Source organism: Neopsephotus bourkii, unplaced genomic scaffold (assembly GCF_033783945.1).
Source record: "Neopsephotus bourkii isolate Nb327-2 ecotype Australia unplaced genomic scaffold, CSIRO-AGI_Nbou_v1 NB_1423, whole genome shotgun sequence".
Lineage (NCBI taxonomy): Eukaryota > Metazoa > Chordata > Aves > Psittaciformes > Psittacidae > Neopsephotus > Neopsephotus bourkii.
In genome coordinates this window covers 1,413,971-1,434,762 of record NW_026901900.1, presented here as the reverse complement: position 1 = coordinate 1,434,762, position 20,792 = coordinate 1,413,971, and the positions used below count along the sequence as shown (strand labels likewise).

The window sequence follows — 20,792 nt, the reverse complement described above, 5'->3', positions numbered from 1 at the left end:
CTACTAACTCGCTAGTATGTTCGATAAGTGCATAGTTTCTGAGAACCAAAATAAACCCATACAAACAGAAAACGACTTGTAATTCCGTATGTTAACCAAGCAATTTTCAGATGAGTTGGTCTTATGTCATCTAGGGAGACAGCTAAAAGAACATGTGGGTAAGCACGAAGGCATTTATAGAACAGCCAAAATGCCACTAAGAGCTCTGGATTGTCCTCACTGCCCTCAAAAAACAATGTGCACTGAACACACACACACAAAAACCAACAGGCACTTGTTACTTAGTAATGTGATGGAAAGCATTCAGCTGTATAAAATTCAGTCCCAGGAAATAAATCCCTCCTCTTCCTCTTATGCAAGCAAGTACTACAATTTCCCCAGGTTCAGTAAAATTACTTCTTAAAATGCATTCTGTAATGACAGAGTCACGAAACACCATTTTTTGACACAATACCTGTAGAATTCTTAGCTCCGCAGTACTCCGCTGTGCATTGACAACATTTTGCTTGTCAGATGGTCTAGTCCTTAGCACAAAATGTAACCTTGTAATAGTTCTACATTAGGCATCCATTCACCCTACCTTTCCATCTCCATCATGAAAATGGACCTCAAGTCACTGAAATTAGATTGAATTCAGTTTCATCCCCTCTGCAGAGCCACAACAGCATTGATTTATTTTAAATAATAACCCCCTTTGCTGGCTTTCATACTAAATCACCATGTGCACTAGTCATGTAACTGGATTACAGGAAGCATTAACACTAGCAATTGCCTTTTCAAGTTGAGCAACCAACAACATTGCTAAAGGCTGGAACAAAAAGGGTCAGCCAGGCCAAAACAACAAATGTTGCCACTTGCTCTATATGATAAAAACCAAAAGGCAGCAACAAGCATTAAGTGCTAATTCAAAACAAAGAGGGAGCAATATGTGCATTCAAAACAAAACAGAATCCCTTGGCAATGACATTAATATTACAACCTACTTCAGATGGCGTTCAAGAGGGACAAAGAAAGCGTTAAGTGCAGAGACCTGGAAGGAGCAGGGCTGTGCTTGGACTGTGGCAACTACCCTGCTGTGGGACAGCTGCCCTTTGGAGAAAGGCACCTTCAAAATCAGTCCAATGAACTGTGTGACTCTCAACAGTTCAGCTTTAAAACATACGCTTCCCCAAAGGCTTTTTCTGAAAAGATGAATTAAAACCAAACCAAAACCACTGCCCTTCAACACATCCAGAGATTGCTGAAGATCCCAAGCAACACACAACTTTCATGTCATGATTAGCTCATGCTGTTATGCCCTCCTTAAAGCACATACGGTTCTCAGCATGAACAGAAGGCTTCAGAGCAGGAGCTCCATCCTAGAAATGCCGTAGCAAAGCTTCAGACTGAGGTCACTTAATGAGAACTTAATGTAGACTTAATAGATTTTTTTTTTATGTGACTGCCAATTGAAAATCTGCCTCATTTAGCTTTTAATGCAGGCACAGAGCCGGTCAGCTAAAATCAGGATGGTCCCAGAATACTCTGCAGGGTTTTTCCATGTCAAAGACTGTGGGTCTCTATAAGTGTGCAAAACTCTACTAAAATAACAGGCCATAGGTAACATCATTCCTTGCACTAATAGAAAGCGGTTTTACCTTCACAGGAGGTGAAATAATACGTGCTGTGGAAAAAAGAGACAGGTACTTTTACTATGAAGTTGGCTGTGCTGGCTTAGGCTAGCTTGGGGCATAGACATATCCAGCTTGCTTGGCAACTCCTCCTCTATTCAGTATTGGGATTCTGTACAGTTGGCAAGTCCTCAGTGAAGCAAAGCTGTCAGGACCTTATATGGCTCTGATATGAACACTTACAACTGAATCTAGTCCACTAACTATGCTAGCCATCCAATCTCAAATTAGGAGGTTTTGTTCATGTGGAATACAACAAGTTCAGAGCCCAGCTTTTTGAGCCTAGCTCCCTGATGGTATTTGTTAACTGTTAAAAACTTTAACATCAGACTAAAAATTACTACCCTTTTTCTCATCATTCTTTTCTGTGTCACTAGCCTCTATTGCATTTGGTACATTCATGAGGGCAGATACGTAGAGGTACCAAAGGAGGAAATTGCACGTGATTCTAAAACACTGTGTGCTAAGATACCCTAGTGTTGTATCTTCTTTCCTTGTTTGTAAAGGCCATTCTGTTTTAATCTAGCATTTTCTGTATAGTAATTTACAGAATTAGGCAATAGCTGCTGACTGTAATTAGTCACATTGTGTCAGTTTTAATCTTTATTAGTTCACTTTAATGAGTGTGTGTTATGAAGGGTTGTTCTTCTCTCCAGGAAACAGAAGAATGAGCCCGATGCTCTTCTGCATAACCAAGCAGGGCTACCTATGCACCACGGTAAAGCAGAGCAGAGTCTGTGCAGAACTTACGCAGACTGTGATAGGCACTCCACGGAGGACAGCAAAGGAATATGAACTTCTGATACCCCACAGTAAAAATCTGTCAATATTTATCTACATGCATATTTATTCACCAAAAAACTGCAGAACCCAGAAAAAGGCACTTACCACAACAATCACATTTGTTGCAGGAATGGGAAGATTTTCCACTTCCAAATCTTGACCAGTCATAGCTAACAGGTTGAGGGATGGGTCGTAGGCAGGTCTGGGCAAGGCTGATTTAACAATTATTGCAGGGTGAAACTTGCTTATTTTGGTGTGGGAAGAAGAATGGAAATTTTGTTTGGAATTCTTATAACTGTCTGTATCCAGACTTTTCTCCACACTCTGCACATGCTGATAAATAAATATAGGTTTTCCACTCTTTTGCTGATGAATTGCCAAAAAGTGGTCATTGTCTCCAGAAATGCAGCCTGTAGAAAGAGAAGAATAAGTTCAGAATGTCTCTCCTGGCTATTTGGTTGATGGCACTGGAAATCTGATGAGATCTTTAGATTCTGCAAGATCTGGAAAGAATATTTGTGGAATACAAGAATTTTCTTAAAATCACACAACACTACACACACAACACTACAGAATGTCTACTAAGTATGTGAAGTATATTACATTTTAAAACTCATTTTTACAGGGCTTTTAATGATATTTATACTTCCAGCCAGGTTTACATTTCAAAAATTATGTGCAAGAGCACAGAACACATGCTGAGCCAAGTCCAACTTTAGTATCATAGAATCATAGAATAGTTAGGGTTGGTAGGGACCTTAAGATCATCTAGTTCCAACCCCCCTGCCATGGACAGGGACACCTCACACCAAACCATGTCACCCAAGGCTTCACCCAACCTGGCCTTGAACACTGCCACAGATGGAGCATTCACAACCTCCCTGGGGAACCATTCCAGTTGAGGCAATTCATTCCAGTGCCTCACCACCCCTGCAGTAAAGAGGGGTAAATGAGATAATTCATTCCAGTGAGGATAAATGAGGCAATTCATTCCAGTGCCTCACCACCCTGCAGTAAAGAACTTCCTCCTTATATCCAATCTAAACTTCCCCTGTTTAAGTTTTAACCCGTTACCCCTTGTCCTATCACTGCAGTCCGTAATGAAGAGTCCCTCCCCAGCATCCTTATAGGCCCCTTCAGATACTGGAATGCTGCTATGAGGTCTCCACACTGCCTTCTCTTCTCCAGGCTGAACAGCCCAAACTTTCTCAGCCTATCTTCACAAAGGAGGTGCTCCAGCCCCTGATCATCCTTGCAGTCCTCCTCTGGACTTGTTCCAACAGTTCCATGTCCTTTTTATGTTGAGGACACCAGAACCGTACACAATACTCCAAGTGAGATCTCACGAGAGCAGAGTATCTGTATCAACTCCAATGGGAAAACATGCAGTCTACTTTCTGATGTACTTAATCACCTAGTAACGCCAAAGATGAGAATTACTGTGATCACCTTTTATATATGGGGACTTGAGGAGAAAGGGACAAGAACTGGATCAAAAATCAGACTTAAACATGTAAGAAAGAGAAGAAAGGTGAAGTTCTGATGCCTGAGTCTATAATCATGATCCTGTATTCCTCATTCAGCTCCTTAAATCAGTAAGCCTTAAGAGTCCATTATGCCAATTCTTTTTATGACCTAACCTTCTCCCAAGCATTACCTGGCCAGCCAATGGAGCACCTGACTCTTTGCACAGGAGATATAGATGTGTGGATTTAGCCTTACCTTGAATACCTTGGCACTGTACACAAAGAACTCTGTTAGAGTACATGGTTTTAATGAACCATGTATTAGTAAAAACTATGTTTTGATAGTCAGAATACTTCCCAATAATGCCTTTAGAAAAGGAACCAGAGCTATTATTCTCTTTTGATATCTTAGATTGGATATAAGGAAGAATTTTTTTTCTGTTAGGGTGGCGAGGCACTGGAATGGGTTGCCCAGGAAAGCTGTGAATGCTCCATCCCAGGGGATGCTCAAGGCCAGGCTGGACAGAGCCTTGGGTGGCATGGTTTAGTGTGAGGTGTCCCTGCCCATGGCAGGGGTGTTGGAACTGAATGATCTTAAGGTCCTTTCCAGCCCTAACTATTCTATGATTCTATGACTCTTTTTAAACGTATGAAATGCAGTGAATCTTCAGTGCCTTTATGAAGAACAGAACAACCACAACAGCCCTGTTTAGCTGTTAGTCTGGAAGACAGGCTGTCCCTGTGAGCAGAGTAACAGGAAAGGATCCGCTCCTTCACAGATATAAAGTAGCTGAAGCTGCATTAGTCACCTCCTAGAAGAGCACCCTAAGAAACCCACTGTGGTACAAAAGGGACTTTTTGTTCTAAGACAAGGGCATCCAAAGAGCTCTCTCTGATCAGCCTGGAATTTCCTCTTCAGAAGCTGTTGGAGTTAATGGCAATGCTGAATCAGTGTGCTGATTTTTTGTTAAAAAAAATAATTAAAAAAATCAATCTTATTTTAATTCTTATAATGAGCCATGAAGAACATCTCAGAACCAATACCAGTTCAATTCAGGGTGAACAAGAAATCATTTTGTTCTATTCAGACTGATTTTTGCCTCTGAATTTTTTGCTTCTGTAAGCAAATCAAAATAATCGGTCATTTGCACAGCTCTATCCAGGGTCCTTAGGAGATTTCAGTGTAGGTAATTACATTCTGTTGACCTAATTTCCTCATGAATTTTCAGTTAGGAAAATCAAGGACAATACTTCATCTGTGCTATAGTATTGCTATGCATCATTGTGAAATGCATTCTCTGCCAAAAGCGGGTCCATGTCTGTAGGCGGTGAAGAAATTCATAACATGCATGAGCAGAAAATGAAGAGGAAGAAGACAGAATACAGAATCCTGCATTCTGCAGTACACTTAGAGATCCTCCTATTATAAGGAACTATGCTAAACCTAAGGCTGCTTTTTTAAATGGCAAAGATAAACACTTTCCTAGATGACCACTGAGTTCACATGTGTAGAGCTGTTAGGTTTTGATTGGGAAGGTGACTGAGAACAGGATGAAAACAGAGAAACTGCAGAGCATAGCCTTAAAGATAGCTGAATATCAAAGCTTGTTAAGCTGGCTGGGATCTCATTAAGCTTTGTGGGGGCTGACTTCATTGATAAAATCCCGAGGGCTAATCTTACCTAGCAATTTAGAGAGTTGTGTGAATGGCAAAATAAAAAGAAGGCAACATCAGCACTTCTCATCGTCATCTACTTCTCATACCCACCTATTTCTCACAATCACCTCTTTGCTGGATTATTTTAATGTTTCCTGCACAGACAACCAGTATTCCAAAGCTGATCACAGATAATATACAGGAATGTAACTACAGCCCTATTTGGTGTCTCTGATTCCTCTTTGCTTCCTTCATTCCTACTCCTACTATTGTGATACTCCTGGAATTTCCTATATTGCATTTCCTACGGTCTTTAATATTCCAAATTCCACTTTAATTTCATTTATTTTTACTGAAAGAAGCAGAAAAAATATAATTAAGTACTAGCCCAAATTCTTCATTGAATAATGTTAAAGTAAATGCCAAGCATGACTTCAGAGTTAATCCTGACTGAATCCGAAGTAACACAAAAAAACCCTAACAAAACAATAGTTTAAGGAACTCTCCAAAAGCTTGCCTGCTTATGAATCTTGCTACTTTTTAACAACAGTATTACAATTTCCTACTAAATCCCAATGGCTCACTTCTATAAGAATCCTAAAAATCACATTAGTAACACAGGTCCTTGCAATGGATTTGATATATGGCCCATTGCAGCAGATTTTCAAGATGGGCAGCAAAATACGTTTTAGTAATGGCTCATCCTTTAGAAATGAGAAATTAACAAGTCTAATTACACAACACTGTGCACTCACCCCAATCCATTTTACCACCTGACAGCACAGAAGCACAAATATGTTACAAGGAAATTACTAGGATGTATTTGTTTTTCTGCTAAGCCCACAAAGCCCCATTAGCTTAAGTAGGATAAATGCACTTAGTGTGCCCCATGTGAAAAACTTTATTGATCTTTGTAGGACTGTGGATAAAGCTGAAACCATGATCAGACTTTGGCTTCAAGACTGCTACAGCTGCCTCTAGTGACCCTAACAATTGGGACACGCTTCGTATGTTAAGGGAAACATACATCTTCCCCTTAATATGATGAAGGGGTAAAATACTCTTTCCTCACCCTGCAGACTACAGCTCTGAACACAAGCAGTATGCACCAACAGGACACTCAGAGAAGTAAGTCATTAGAAACACCAGAACTTCGACTACACATCACCTTTAAATATTGCTTGTCTCCAACCCTAAGAAAGGGAAGACAGGGATTCCCATACCAACTTCTTTACTTACACAGAAAAAGCAAATGCTCCTTTGTTGACCCAAGGGAAACCAACAGAAGCTATGAAGAACTGGAGTATGACTGCAAAACAGTGATTTTGGTGCTCTTTAAGCTTCAGGTATCCCAACATACACAGAAATTCAGAAAATGAGGCTTAGGACAAGGCTCAAAAAAATAGAATCTCTAAAGACATCTCTTCCAATAGCTTAGGAAACTTGATTCTATGTTTTATATTTATATCAGATTTATAGTCTGTTCACACAATCCTATTTAAACTGTACTTCAGAATGGAGTTATTCATGACTGACTTGTAATATTCACCCAGTGCTGATATCACCCTTTAACTAAAATAATGTTATTCCTTCTCCTAAAATTCCTTCCCTTCAAGTGTTTTCACAAAGAATTACAGTTTATTCTTCCTTGGCATTGAGGAGAACAGACTAGCTGTTCAGATTGTGATTCCATGCTATTTCTTCTAAGTAAAAGAAAACAAGGAGTCTTCCCCAATTTCTCGGTTAAGTATAGTTATTTTTATGGCAACAAAAAATGAACAACAGTCAATGGCTACTTTCAAAATCAGGTCAAAACATCTCTTATCACCAGCTTTGTATCTACCTTTGCTCCCGGAAGACAGCTTATCCTTCCTTCATGTAGATCACAGAATCATAGAATCATAGAATAGCTACGGTTGGAAAGGACCTTAAGATCATGTAGTTCCAAGCCCCCTGCCATGGGCAGGGACACCTCACACTAAACCATGTCTCGAACTAAAGATGGTCTCGAACCAATTCCTCTCCTACAGTGGGCCCAAGGTCTTCATTCTTACATTCCCTGCGTCTGCCTTCCAAGACTTGGGTGGTACGGTCAGAGCCTTTGCTAGAGAAGACAGAGGCAAAGAAGTCATTCAGAACCTCAGCCTTCTCCAAATCCTGTGTAGCTAGTTCACCCGAGAGCTTCCTGAGGGGGCCTACATTCTCCCTGTTTTTTATTTGCTATGTACCTGTAGAATCCCTTCCTGTTATCCTTAATATCCCTAGCCAAGTTGAATTCTAACTGGGCCTTAGCTTTCCTAACCTGGTCTCTAGCTTCCCGGACAACATCCTTGTACTCTTCCCAGGCCACCTGTTCTTGCTTCCACTTTCTATAAAACTCTTTTTTCATTTGAATTTTCCTCAGGAGCTCCTTATCCATCCAAGGAGGTCTCCTGGCCCTCCTGCTGCACTTCTTTCTAGTTGGGATGCAACACTCCTGAGCTTGGAGCAGGTGATCCTTGAAGACCAAACAAGAGTCTTGAGCCCCCCTGCCCTCTAGGGCTATATCTCATAGAACCTTACTAAGCAGGTTCCTGAAGAGGCCAAAGTCTGCTCTTTTGAAGTCTAGGGCAGTGAGCTTGCTGCACGCTCTTCTCACTGTCCTAAGGATCTCAAATTCAACCATCTCGTGGTCGCTGCATCCAAGGCTGCCCTGCAGTGCCACATTTCCAACGAGCCCTTCCCTGTTGGTGAGCACAAGGTCAAGCATGGCACCTCTCCTTGTCGTTTCCTCTACTGGTTGCAGAAGGAAGTTGTCTTCCACACAATCGAGGAACCTCCTGGATTGCTTGTGCCGGGCCATACCGTCATTCCAACAGATGTCAGGGTGGTTGAAGTCACTCATGAGAACGAGGGCCTGTGAACATGAGGCTTTTCCTATCTGCCTATAGAGTGCTTCATCCACAGATTCCTCTTGATCAGGCGGTCTGTAACAGATCCCCACAGTAATGTCTCCCATCGCTGTTTTCCCTTTAACCCTGACCCACAAGCTCTCTGTTAACTGCTCACCAGTCCCCAGACAGAGTTCCATATTCTTCAGCCTATCCCTAACATAGCAACTCCCCCTCCCCGTCTGCTGCACCTGTCTTTTCTAAAAAGCCTGTAACCTTCCATTCCAACACTCCAGTCATAGGAGCCATCCCACCATGTTTCTTTGATGCCTATTATATCATACCCCCGTAGACGTGCACACGTTTCTAATTCCTCTTGTTTGTTCCCCATGCTATGGGCATTTGTATAGAGGCATCTGAGCCGAGCTCCAAATGGAGCCAGCTCATTGGCTGGAGCGGCTGGAATATCTCTACATAGCTCTGAGCATTTATCTCATGTAATAACCATTCCTATGCCCTTTAGGAATAGGTACTGTACTGTGACTTTATATTGGCATGATTTATTGATCGTGTCTTCTAGTTTTTCTGTCTGTACAATGATTTCTAGACTCTTTTCCTCAGCCTTTGGCTCATGATGAACACTGCTACTTCTTCCCCTGTTCCTTCACCTATGGCTTGACTTTTCCTTCTTCTTTATGTCCTGGTTGACTTTCACTTCTTCCTTGCAAACCCTCACATGCTGCTGTTGCTTTGCCTTATATTTTATATATATATATATATATAACAACAAAGCCTGTCTTGATCTTGCTTCCATGTTCCTCCTCTGTAACCTCCCCTCTTTAATTTAGCTTCTCCTATACAACAGTATTTTCTTTCCTCAAAATCTCTGTTTATCTTTAGTTGTACTTCCAATCCATGGAGTTTTGCTTCTCATCTATTAAAGTGCAACAAGAAGCTCCAGAGTGATGTAGAATGCATACTTTCTACAGCTACAGAAGACTGATAGAGAATGGGTCAGTAGAAGCCCTTGTGAAATACCTGCATGGTTCCAGTATATGGGGGACAAAAAATGTTTTCATTATAATACATGGGTAAATCACATGAATGCTAGATAGCACATGCTTCTGAGACTCTCTTATTCTACAAATTTGTGCTACATATGCAGAAATGAAAGACTATAATAAATAGTAAATCGGACTATAAATAAATAGTAAATCTGAGCACTTTTGACAGTCCCAGTTGGCCTCTGCTTAATAGAGAAATCCCAAGATTTCTCCAGACTGTCTTGACTCCCTGAATAGTCTCAAGACAGTTGACATTTTAAAGCAACCTGCCAGCAAATTGCTAGTCTCCCAATTCCAAAATACCTTCACTTTCTCTAAAACAGAGAGAGAAAAAATTTTGAGATAGTCAAGATCCATTAACAAGCCAGTAACACAGTAGCATGTTTTCTCTTTTTCAAACAGCAAAATATCACAGCTTTGCAGATTATTTATCTCACATCCTCTAGAGCCAGAAACCAGAAATTCATTCAACTGGAAAAGGAGAGTCCCAGTGGGACTTAACATTTTTTTGTAAACCTGATAGGGCAAGGTAATGGTGTCTAAAGTCTTAAAGCGTGCTGGAAAAACAATTTGAGGTCATTGTCTTAAGTTTTATTATTTGTTCTAATCTGAACAAATCAGATTCATAAGAAGTTATATTCCCGAACAGTTCCATTTCCTGTAATCAGAGGTATATTTACTAGCTGCAATTAGTGCAGTCATCCCAAATCCACTGACAGAACTGCTGTGCTGTACCTGATTCATAAAGTGCACAAGTGAATACAGACATATAGTGCATATGCTTTAAATCTCATATGCAATACTGTAACTAGCACTATATAACTGAAGTCTCTTTATAGTTACAGATATCTTGGTATTTTACATAGCTTGAGACTTTCATGCCAAGGAGCTGGAAATTGGAAGGAAAAGGCAGAAAATGTAGAGTCATTTCTTAAGGGAAAAGCGTGCTGAAACTTGACTGATTGGTTTCAAAGATAAATTTAACTCAAATATAATTTGATTTACAGTATTTAATGCTGTTGCCAAATAATTTCTCATTTTCAGTAAAAAGATTTACTAAACTTTGGTAATTAAATTTTGCACCCTGAGCTCCCCACGCTTTTTTAATTTCTGTTTAGCTCACCATTCTGAAAGATGTCCCATACAGTCTATCTTCACACTCTATAAACCAGCCTCAGGCTTTAGTCTAGTTCAGTCTTTATCACCTCATTCACAATGGTTCCATCTCTTCTTGAACAGCCACCCAGAGTCACTGTGAAAGGTACTGAAGACCATTGATCAATCCTCTCCAATAATGCCAATGTTCCTACAGCTAGGAGACTCATTGCCTGCCTCTTTTTAGTCCATTGAGATGGAAATGGCCTCACACCCTGCAACATTTTAATTTGCAGTTCTCTCTTGTCTATATAAGGGCCAAGTAGATCTTGACCCAGAGGAAGCGGGATTAAAAAATATGAATGCATGGTAGCAAAGAAATACATATGGACCTAAGAGAAAGGAAGAAGAGAAGACACCAACACAAACATCATATTCCTCCTGGCAAAGGACTCCAGATGCTGACAACTCCTCATAACATCCCCCAGTAGCCAACATCAGTGTGAAACTATCAAGCTTAGAATCCAGAGGAGGAGTGGAGGGGAAATGTAACACCAAGGAAAGGGACAGACAATTTTATATGCATCGTTGCTATAACTGTGATTTTTTCCCCTGTATTATTATTCTTTGGTTTTCTATAAAACATTAGATCTAGACTAACAATGCTTCTTGAATTAGATTATTAAGATTTTCATTATGCTAAGAATAAATCCTCCACTTTACTTTCATGTATAAGGTGTGCTTCATCTTCATTAATGAACAACACTTTGAACGTAATAAAATTCTTCTAGCTGAAGAAAGTCATGAAAAGCTATGCAGGAGCATGCCTGATGAAAGAACATTAGTTCTAGCAGCCTACTTAGGTAGGGAATAGCTTTGTTTGTATTGCTTTTACTGGTTTTGTCTTAAGAAGAAGCTGTGGCATGAAGGAAGGATGTGATCAGGCTGTATGTTTTGGAGTTATTCTCTGAATGATGGGGACTGTCACAGCCTGCAAGTCCCTCTGCTACAAAGACTTATACATGAGAAAGTATTTTCATAGGTGAAATCTTTTGTCAGTTCCAAAACTTCCAATGTGTTCCTTTCATAAATGTGCTACCAAACCAGAGTGAATTCATATTTTTAACTTTTCAAGTTTGCCTGGTTTGCCTCACAAAAGCACTTCTGAACAAAACAAAAGATTAATACAAAACCAATTTGTACAAAATGCATGTATGTATGCATGTAAATGTATACACAGTTTGTTTTTCCATGTGTGTTTGTGTGTGTGAGAGCAAGCAAGGACACCCACATGTGTGTGAGTGAGTAAGAGAGCACCCCAGAGAGGGGGAGTTACACACAAGAGAGGGAAGAGGAGAGAGAGATGATAGCAAGGAATAATTTTTTTCCTTTTCTAATAAGCAACCTGCTGAAAATAGAAACAACTGCAAATTCAATTTTGCTGAATTTGGCCTTTTCAGTAGGGGAGAAAAAAAAAAAAAAAGAAAAAAAAGCCCTGGCCAAAAATATCCACAGTGAATTTGAATTAAGCACAAGTGGTATCTTTCTCAAAAAGACACTCTGTGTCTTGTTTCATGGGCCTGTTGCCTAATATGTCAGTAATGAAACTGGATACCACAGACCATTGATTTCACTAGGTCTACTCATGTGAATTAAGATATGAGCCATTGGTCCCAAAGGCACTAAAGTACTCTGCCATACTTACACCCTGGCACTAATGTACCATATAGTCTCACATCAGACTTTTTTCCAGAAGGTGTGAGAAAGCACTGCATCAATGTGCTAATTTTGTGATTACTGTAATTTTCCAAATAAAGGCTGTGGCTAAATTCTGCTCTATATAACATGGATGTAAATATATAGTATTTCCACAGAAACCACAGCTGACATGAAGGGAAGTCAAGTTCAGCCTTAAAGTTTTGGTTAGGTTTTTTTTGCAGTAATACTACTCTCGGAAATAGCACTGAGGATTTCTAAACAGATCTTGTTAAGCTTCTCCAAGTACTTATTTTGAAGCCATGCTGAAAATCAAACAGGACAATGACTGTGCTTTATGGAGTAAGAATCCTACGCCTCCTTCTAGCCCCCTACATGAAGCCTCTTAGCATACCCATGGAGGGAGACCACAACTGAACACGGCCACACACTGTTATCTCATTAGCTCCTGTCTAGAGAGACACACTCCCCCAAGAGCCCAATTCATGGTTTTTCAGCAAGTCTCCTGCTTCACTCTCCAGAGAAACTGGAACCAGCCTTTGCTGTCTACGATGTTTCAGTCTTCTTGTAATGCAACAAATGAAATTAGGCATGGATTCCAAGATCACAAGCCTCAATAATTTCCTAATGGATGTACTGAGCATAAACCTATTGTAGAAGATGATGTCTTCAAAATAATGAACAGCAAGAATTTCCAAATGCAAAAACAGGGCATGGGTCTCTTTTCCAATGAAATACTTCCTCAAAAATATGAAGTCAGATACTTTATTATAAAACTATTTATCCCAAAAGAACCTTTAAAGAGACAGATGACTACCCCCTGATTATGCATGATTCTACTAATAAAAGGCACAAATGTCTATTCTAGTAAAAACACCCACTCATGGCCAGCAGTATGTTTTTTTAAAGAAGGCAATTATAAGTACCAGCTTCATTTAGATTATGTTAGTGTAATGAAGCATAATTCCAGTACATTTTTAAATCAATAGCTCCTTCACATTCATTCTAAATGTATTTAGAAACTAGCATTTTTCACTTGTTAGTATGAGGTTACTGAAATGAATGTGATTGTGAATGCATTTGGTGCAGATCTCACCTAAACCGTAGAAGTACAGTCCCCAGATTTTATTACTTTGACACAGCTTGTGCACTTTATGGAAGAGAGACCTTCCAACACTTAAGTAGAAACCACAGACCCACTCCAGTCATTTCCAACCATGAGAATACCACACAGCACATTTTTTACCAGAAAAGCTGAAGTACTTGTTTCTGCCCAGCAGAACTTAGTAAAATCACCCTGTGGACTTCGGTAACAATTAACAAAATCAGTTTAGTGTATTTATAACATGTTTCTGAACCCAGTGAATTCTGCCCAAAGGAGTGTTAGTCTGTGGTCAGAGAAATTCTTGTTTTGATACAAGAAATCCCCCTGTTATTACACCATTGCCCCAGGAAGTTAGAATACCACAATTTCCACCTCAAGTTTTATCTGATTCAGCTGATGGGTTTGAGGAATGAATCCATCAAGAGATTGAGACAAGGATCTACATGCTTCCTCTCTGAAAAGTCTAGTAGGACCGTATTGGTCCATACTCTTGTCAATGCATCTCTTCACCAATTAAGAGGATAAAAAAATGAGATAACAGAAGTCCTTAGCAAGCCAATGTAAAGCCTTTGCTCAAGAAACCATGACTTAGATGACCTGAGCTGTTAACTCTTTGCTTTCCCAGGACCAGGGTTTGTTCATCTTAAAAGCAAATTCTGAAAAAAATTCTCTTGTAAAGAGAGATTTTTAACATAAGGCAAGTGGTGAGTTGGTAAGATTTTTTTTTTTCCTAGTCTAGTTGACTTTCCTTGCATATTTCCTGTGGCTGGATATTTAATTCAGCATTTTAATTCTGTTCACAAAATTTGTTAAAGAAAGAAAAGGAGGTGAAAGAGTTAATTAGTTGAGTAACCTGAATGACTCAAATGGCCCTCTATTTACAAGTTAGCCTAATGCATCACTTTGTAATTTTGCTACCACCTTCCATTCTTTCACAAGGAAACAATGCTTCCCAGTCAGCTTGTGAGGTATTAGATTTTTATTGCAAGAATATGTATTAGATTATACCTACTAAAAAGGAGTATAACCTGTCCTGTCGGGCACTGTTTCATGCAATGCCTAAGTCGAAGGTTCATGCTGACCTGTAATCAGTTGCTACTGATTTAGGTCTTCATCCAACAGCAAGCTCTATATAGGTTGATTACTTCACCTGCTGCACTCAGCAGAAGGGCTTAATTCTGTTTTCAGAGATGCACACACAACTGGCAGTGATTTCAGCAAGAAATATATAGGTATACCAATGGATTTAATTTTCTGTTTACACAGCTGTCATGCCTTATTGGAATGGGAATCTCAATCAACTTACTAAAATGGTACCATTTTAAGTACATGAAAATGCTTGATCACATATTTGACAAGAATATTTTTCATTTTTTGTGTGAATGCATATGTGGCTACTGTAAGCACATTCATAGTAGAATAGTCTTTCCATAGGAAAACAGATTTGCTATATGACATGCATTACCTTTTCATTAAAAAGCATTATTTAAACACAGATTATCAATTCTTTTTGCTGTAGCATCAGCTCCAGTAAATATAGACTTATGTTTTCTCTAAAACCTATTCTCATCAACTGATACCAAGGGAAATTTTGTTAATATCTGCTAACAGTGTCTTTAGCATTCCCTAGAAACATGGCTCATACAAATTCAGTCAGAACAAAAAAGCCAAGCAGTTTCCATCACATTACAAAAAAAAAAAAAAAAAAAAAAAAATACATTTGGGATATAATTTGTGACCTAGCATTAGTGGCAAGTGGAATGCAACCAAATCTGCAAAATCAACGTCAATAATTCATAAGTTTAGGCTATACATAAAAGATGTCCATAGTGATAGCCTGTGTAAGACTGAATTTTCTACTTCCATTAAATGAAATGGAGAAATCTTAGCAGTTTAAGCTTGCTATTTCATTGTTGTGGCATCTTCAATGACTTCCAACAAAAGCAAGTTGTACGCAGCCCTGCCTTGGAGGAAGCAGAGCTTGTGTGCTTAGTGGGAGCCATGCCCAATATGCAAAGATTGAATTCAGCTCATGTCCATCCTGCTGCCTTCTCTGAAGCAGTTATTTTCCAAGACTTCACAGGGAGCAAAGTAACACCATATAAATGTTTATTTTCCCCTCTTTTTCTCATGATTAGAGATATTTTAATAATAAAGGCCAATATCTGTCTGCAGTCATTCCCAGTAAATTAATGAAACAGATAAAACTTAGTAAGGAAAGTAAATGGCTTACTGGCAGATATAAACCCAGTTTCCATTAGTTGGATAGAAAAATGAAGCACATTAAAATTAACGTGAAGTCCGAAATTAATAGAGGATACACTGAGATTAGAAAGCATGTTTTGTCAAAGAGGCTGTACACTAATTTTGCACAGATGATCATTTTAGTACATGTTGGAAAGGAACAATCTAAAAGCAGCTTAAGGCTTTTATTAAAATGGATCATGAAATGCTTCCTTTCAGTCAGTAATCTCTTGCACATATGAATATAAGGCACAACAGCACAGCTTCCTAGCTATAGATATACCAGAAAGCAGCTTCTGAGGTTTTATGAAGTGTAGCCTAATATTCCAGGGCAATAAAATACCAATAAATGGGGCAAACCACTTCTCCTGAAAACAGCAACAGAGAAAAAAAAAAAAAAATGCAGTACTTGCTTCTTGATGAATCCATACAAACAACTATTTCCATAACACAGATTATTTGGGGGAAGAGTACACATGTTCATGCACTGCTTCCCCATTAAAAGAGACATGAAGTTCAACTATTAATGATTCTGTAGTAAGACAATGCCAATTAGTTGGATCTTAAAAAATCTCTCCTAAAAACAACATTCCTGGGAGCAAAAGAAACCGCACCTGTGCATTTCATCGCTGTTCTTAATTGGACTTCAGTGAAGTTACAAGCAGGGTGCGACAGCCATTTACTATTGCAGAAGTAGCTACAATTGCCATAAATGATAAACCAAAGAGACTATTCAACTTTACTAATTGAGAATTTAACTCACTTATACAGTTACCCTAGATTTTATTCCTTGCTAAGAGTATATATAGTTAAGTCTGCACAGGGGAGAGAGATGGCATTTTACTCCGAGCAATAAGCCGCTTTAAGTGACTTAAAAGGAGCCCGAGGTTTATACCAGGAATATAAACTGTGACTATCAGAACGAAACTGGCAGTGGAACTTCATGTACGTACCAGGGCTCCCATCGCTAACCACATTTCTGAATGAGGCACACGTTTTGCCAGCAAAGCAGAGAGAGGATTTATGATCACCACCGCTACAGCTGAAACGCCTGCTGTCGCAGCTGAAATTTCCCTTCCTTAAAAAACCCTGCTGCCACGACCGAACGCAACTAGCAACGCCCCACCACCACCCCTCAAGTGATAAACGAGTAAGGAGGAAAGAGAGTAAAGACGCAGGATTTTATCCCTCGCAGCCTCCGGTCCGCGCGATGCGGGACCGCGGGGTTCGGCGCGTTTCGCGGGGCTCCTGGGCCGCCCGCTGTCCGCGGTGCTGAACGGCGCTCAAGCCACCCGCCGCTACCGCCCGCCGGACCCCGGCAGCCGAGCCCCCGCGGGGCCGCTCACCCCCCGCCCCGCCACAACAGGTGCGCCGCCCGGCACAAGCGGGTGCCCGCCGCCTTCCCGCCCCACCGTCCGGCCCCGGCCGCCCCACTGACCTGCAGCGCGGAGGTGCAGCAGCAGGCACAGCGCCCACAGGCACGCGGCCGCGCGCCGCATGGTGCGAGCTGCGCTGAGCCGACCGGAGGCAAGCCGAGCCGAGGGGAGGCGAGCCCGGCAGCGTCGCGCCACCGCGTCCCGCTCCCCCCGCCCCCGTCAGTGAGCATGCCTGGGAGCCCGCTGCGCATGCGCAGCTCCGCGCGGGCGGTCGGGTGGGTGCCCTCGATTGCCTCAGCTGTAACGGGGTGAGGCGAGCGGCGAGCTGATCGCGGGAAGAAGCGGTGGTTGCGTGTGGGATCGTGTCCCGGTCTTCGTCCAGTCCTTGCCCCGGAGATGGGTTTGTGGAAGGCCGCGGGGACCCGAAGTGTCCTCCGGGATGAGTGGCGAAGGGAGAGGTCTCCAGTTTCAGCAGCATGTGTGGGCAGGAGGGGGTTGCGGCGGGTGTGTGGTCGTTTGTCCCTCAGCTCCCAGCTGAAGCTGAAGTCAGGGCTCGCTCTTGCAGCGGAGCGGTGGGTTTGCGTCTTCCCAGTGCTGATGAGGCTCGTCTCAGCAGATTGGCACGGCTGGGGGTACTTTTGTGGTTTTGTGCTTGCAGCAGAGGCAATTCTCTTCTTCAGTGTGTTTCGAACCACGCTGAAGTGAGCAGTTAGCAAAAACTGTGTGATGGAAATGACAGCCGATACAGAGATCATGAAATGACTGCTGAACTCAGGGCAGTGGCACAGACCAGACTGATGCAACACCTACTTGGGAGACACTTGGAAAATTGATTACATGGGTATCACAGACCCATATAAAGAGGCCAGATATGAAACAGCCCTGTAATAAGATCATTTTCTTAAGTTGAGTTTAATTGATCGGAAGAGTCACTGGCGGCTAACCTTGAGGGGAAGCAGCAGATGTGTTGCCCGGCAAGTGATCTGTCTACAGCCTACTGCTGGATGTGGCGGTCAGTGTACACACAGGTCTGCCACTGAAGTGGTGTGCCCTAAGCAGAAAATTAACAGAGATTATCAGAGCTTGCTTGCTTCTAAATGGTTTCAAATGACCCTTCATGCAGAAATCTGCCTTATATGAAGTTGTGAATGGGTGCACAGAGCCTGATATCGGAATGCAATTGCATGTATGACTGTACGTATGCAAATGAGCTTCTTTTGCAGCCCCCACCCGGCTGTTCACAGCCATACAGACAGTCAGGTTGTTTGCTTGACAGCAACATGAATGAAAAAGGGCTTGGGTTAGAAGACCACTCAATCTTGAGCTCTGCCCAAAATGGGGAATTACAGTGATCAAAGGGATTTTTTAACAAGGAGTGAGGTTTGAGCCCTGTCCTTTCAGTAGTATCTTTACAGGTATTGTGCCTTAGATGCCCTTCTAAGTTGTGAGATTTATGCTGCTTCCTCTACTGGCATAATTTGCTGTGGATATGTACAAATTGCAGCACTTTAATCCTGTTCCAGTTTAATCCTGTTAGTTCTGACTAGTAGAAACGAAAACTAAAATAAGTGAGATAAAGAAGTTTATCCATGAAGTGCACCCCATTTCTGCCCCCACAACTACAGTTCATGTGTGCCCAGGCCTCAGAGGTATACATACAGGTGAAACAACCTGCCGGGGGGGGGGGGGGCCACACTTCCCTCAGTGAACAGTGAGTGCAGCACCAATTACAATTTAGCCAACTCCTAGGAAAGACAAAAGAAAAATTACTTACAGTCTTCTGATGGTTTGTTATTGTCCACAAGTCACCACCCTTCTGTGTTCTAGGTAAGGATTTAGGGTCAAATATGTCAACAGGATAACTGCACTGAAGCTAATGGTATTGATTTGTCGCCATGTGGTTATAGATGAGGCAGCTGTGGTTTCATGTAATTGAGCACTGTAGCAATATCTGCTCACCTCACTTGCAGAGCCCTAAGGCACACAGACCAGATGACTCACCACTACTCTGTTGAGAAAATTGTTTTCCACTGGTGAAATGTCTGGAGATACATTTTTGAACCCACATCCAAGAAAACATTTAGGCTTCAAACTCATACTTCAGCTGAACTCAATAGGAAGATAAGACTAAATAATTTGCTGAATTTTATAGCAATACATCCTTTTTAAAAGGCAGTCTCATCAGTGCAGAATGGAAGCATTACTGTGGAGTGGGAAGCTGTTACACAGAAAGCATGCTAACACATGTTGCATCAGCTTGAATTCTCTAGCTTCACTGGTTTTTTATTTATTTTAAAATTTCCAAATATAGGACGTGATATTAACGGAGTGGAGATCATTAGTGTGCGGCTTACTCTACGAGAGTGTATTAAATCTAAAGCTGAATTAAGTGTTCACAGTGCTGAATATTATGAATATTTACAAGTGGGGTAAATAGTGTGGGATATTGCTAATTCTTGCTGATGATTTTTTCCATAGTACCTTCTCTTCTGGTGTAACAGATCAAGTATGCTGCTGAGAAGTCACACCCAATATTAGTTGCAATTAAGAGAGCCCTGGTCAAAGAGTTCTTACTGGTTTCCTCCCCTGTCACACCGAGTAGACCATCTTACTTGTCTGGGACTCATTTTGCACTAGACTTCCATTGACAAATTGCTTAAAAAGGAAGCTGAACAATGAAAGCCAAATCTGCAGTTTAAGAGTACAGCAATACACAGATTAGCAAGGAGAGACTGTATGTGAAGAAGAGACAATCACACTTTTGCCCGAGATTAGTAATATAGGTGCTTATATCTGTTGTCCCCTGACAAGCTTCTGCAGAAAGCTGAAGCCCTGTGTAGTAATAAATGAAAGCAAGCTGGAAAAGGAGGAGGGGTGAAGAGGAGGTTCTATGTATAGATCCTTGGGAGACGTGAATGCAAGTCAGAAAAATAACTACTTTTTTGGTGTGTCCATGTGTGTGTATGCATTGATCTCAGCAGAGTAAAGCTTGTGACACGTACATTCGGTCTCCCACTAATTGATATTGCTAGGATGGGAAGAGGGGTTCTTTTAACATGGTGCAGAAAGGTAACTGCTACAGAAAAAGTATCAGGGAGTAACCTGTGTCCTGAGAGATTGCCTATGGGCAAAATCATTATTATACAAATGCAAATGTGTCATATTCCTTAATGAGCATTGTCATTATAGGAGTACATCCTTCTAAAGAGGTCTGAGACTCTCCAGTGTATTTTTGGCAGAATCTCTAATATAGACATGAAAAAGTGACACCGACTTAGCTGAGAAACAGCAAAAACCTAGATAGCAAACAAGAGAAAGAGAGGATGCCACGGTATTTTTGTTCTCCCTTTTATGCTATTTGTACCAGAGGGCAATAAAGACATCATCCTCTGATGTTCTACCAGGGGCATCAAGATTTCTGAAGTCAGGTACTTTTAAATTACAACACAGATAGAAAAACATGTAAAAAGAAATTTCAGATTATCCTCAAAAGACCCTTAGTCAAGGCTGGGAATGTATCTCTTGAACTATACTTATATAATCAGTTATTTTATGTCAAAGTAATTTAGTGTGATATGTGTTTCTCATTAAATACTGGTGAAACCCCCACAAATATGTTTGTGTGCACTAATGTGCATTTAAATAGGGAAGGCAAGTTACCCATGGCTACTGATAACTAGAGAGCACATCGCTCAGTAATGCAGCTAAGCTTGATATTTAAAGTCGCCCAGTACAATTTATAGACTA

General features: G+C 41.0%; 1 protein-coding gene across 1 annotated transcript in view; it reads right to left on the bottom strand.

Annotated features, from left to right (window-relative positions):
* PTPRR (protein tyrosine phosphatase receptor type R) overlaps positions 1–17,276 on the bottom strand; it is a 149,614-nt gene extending 132,338 nt beyond the window's left edge. Inside the window, exons 1-2 of the mRNA XM_061368004.1 lie at positions 17,108–17,276; positions 2,559–2,863 (exon numbers count right to left, since the gene is read on the bottom strand). Of these exons, the coding sequence (XP_061223988.1) occupies positions 2,559–2,863; positions 17,108–17,168 (366 nt within the window). The 5' untranslated portion in view covers positions 17,169–17,276. The remainder of the gene's footprint in view (positions 1–2,558; positions 2,864–17,107) is intronic.
* Positions 17,277–20,792: the final 3,516 nt, after the last annotated feature.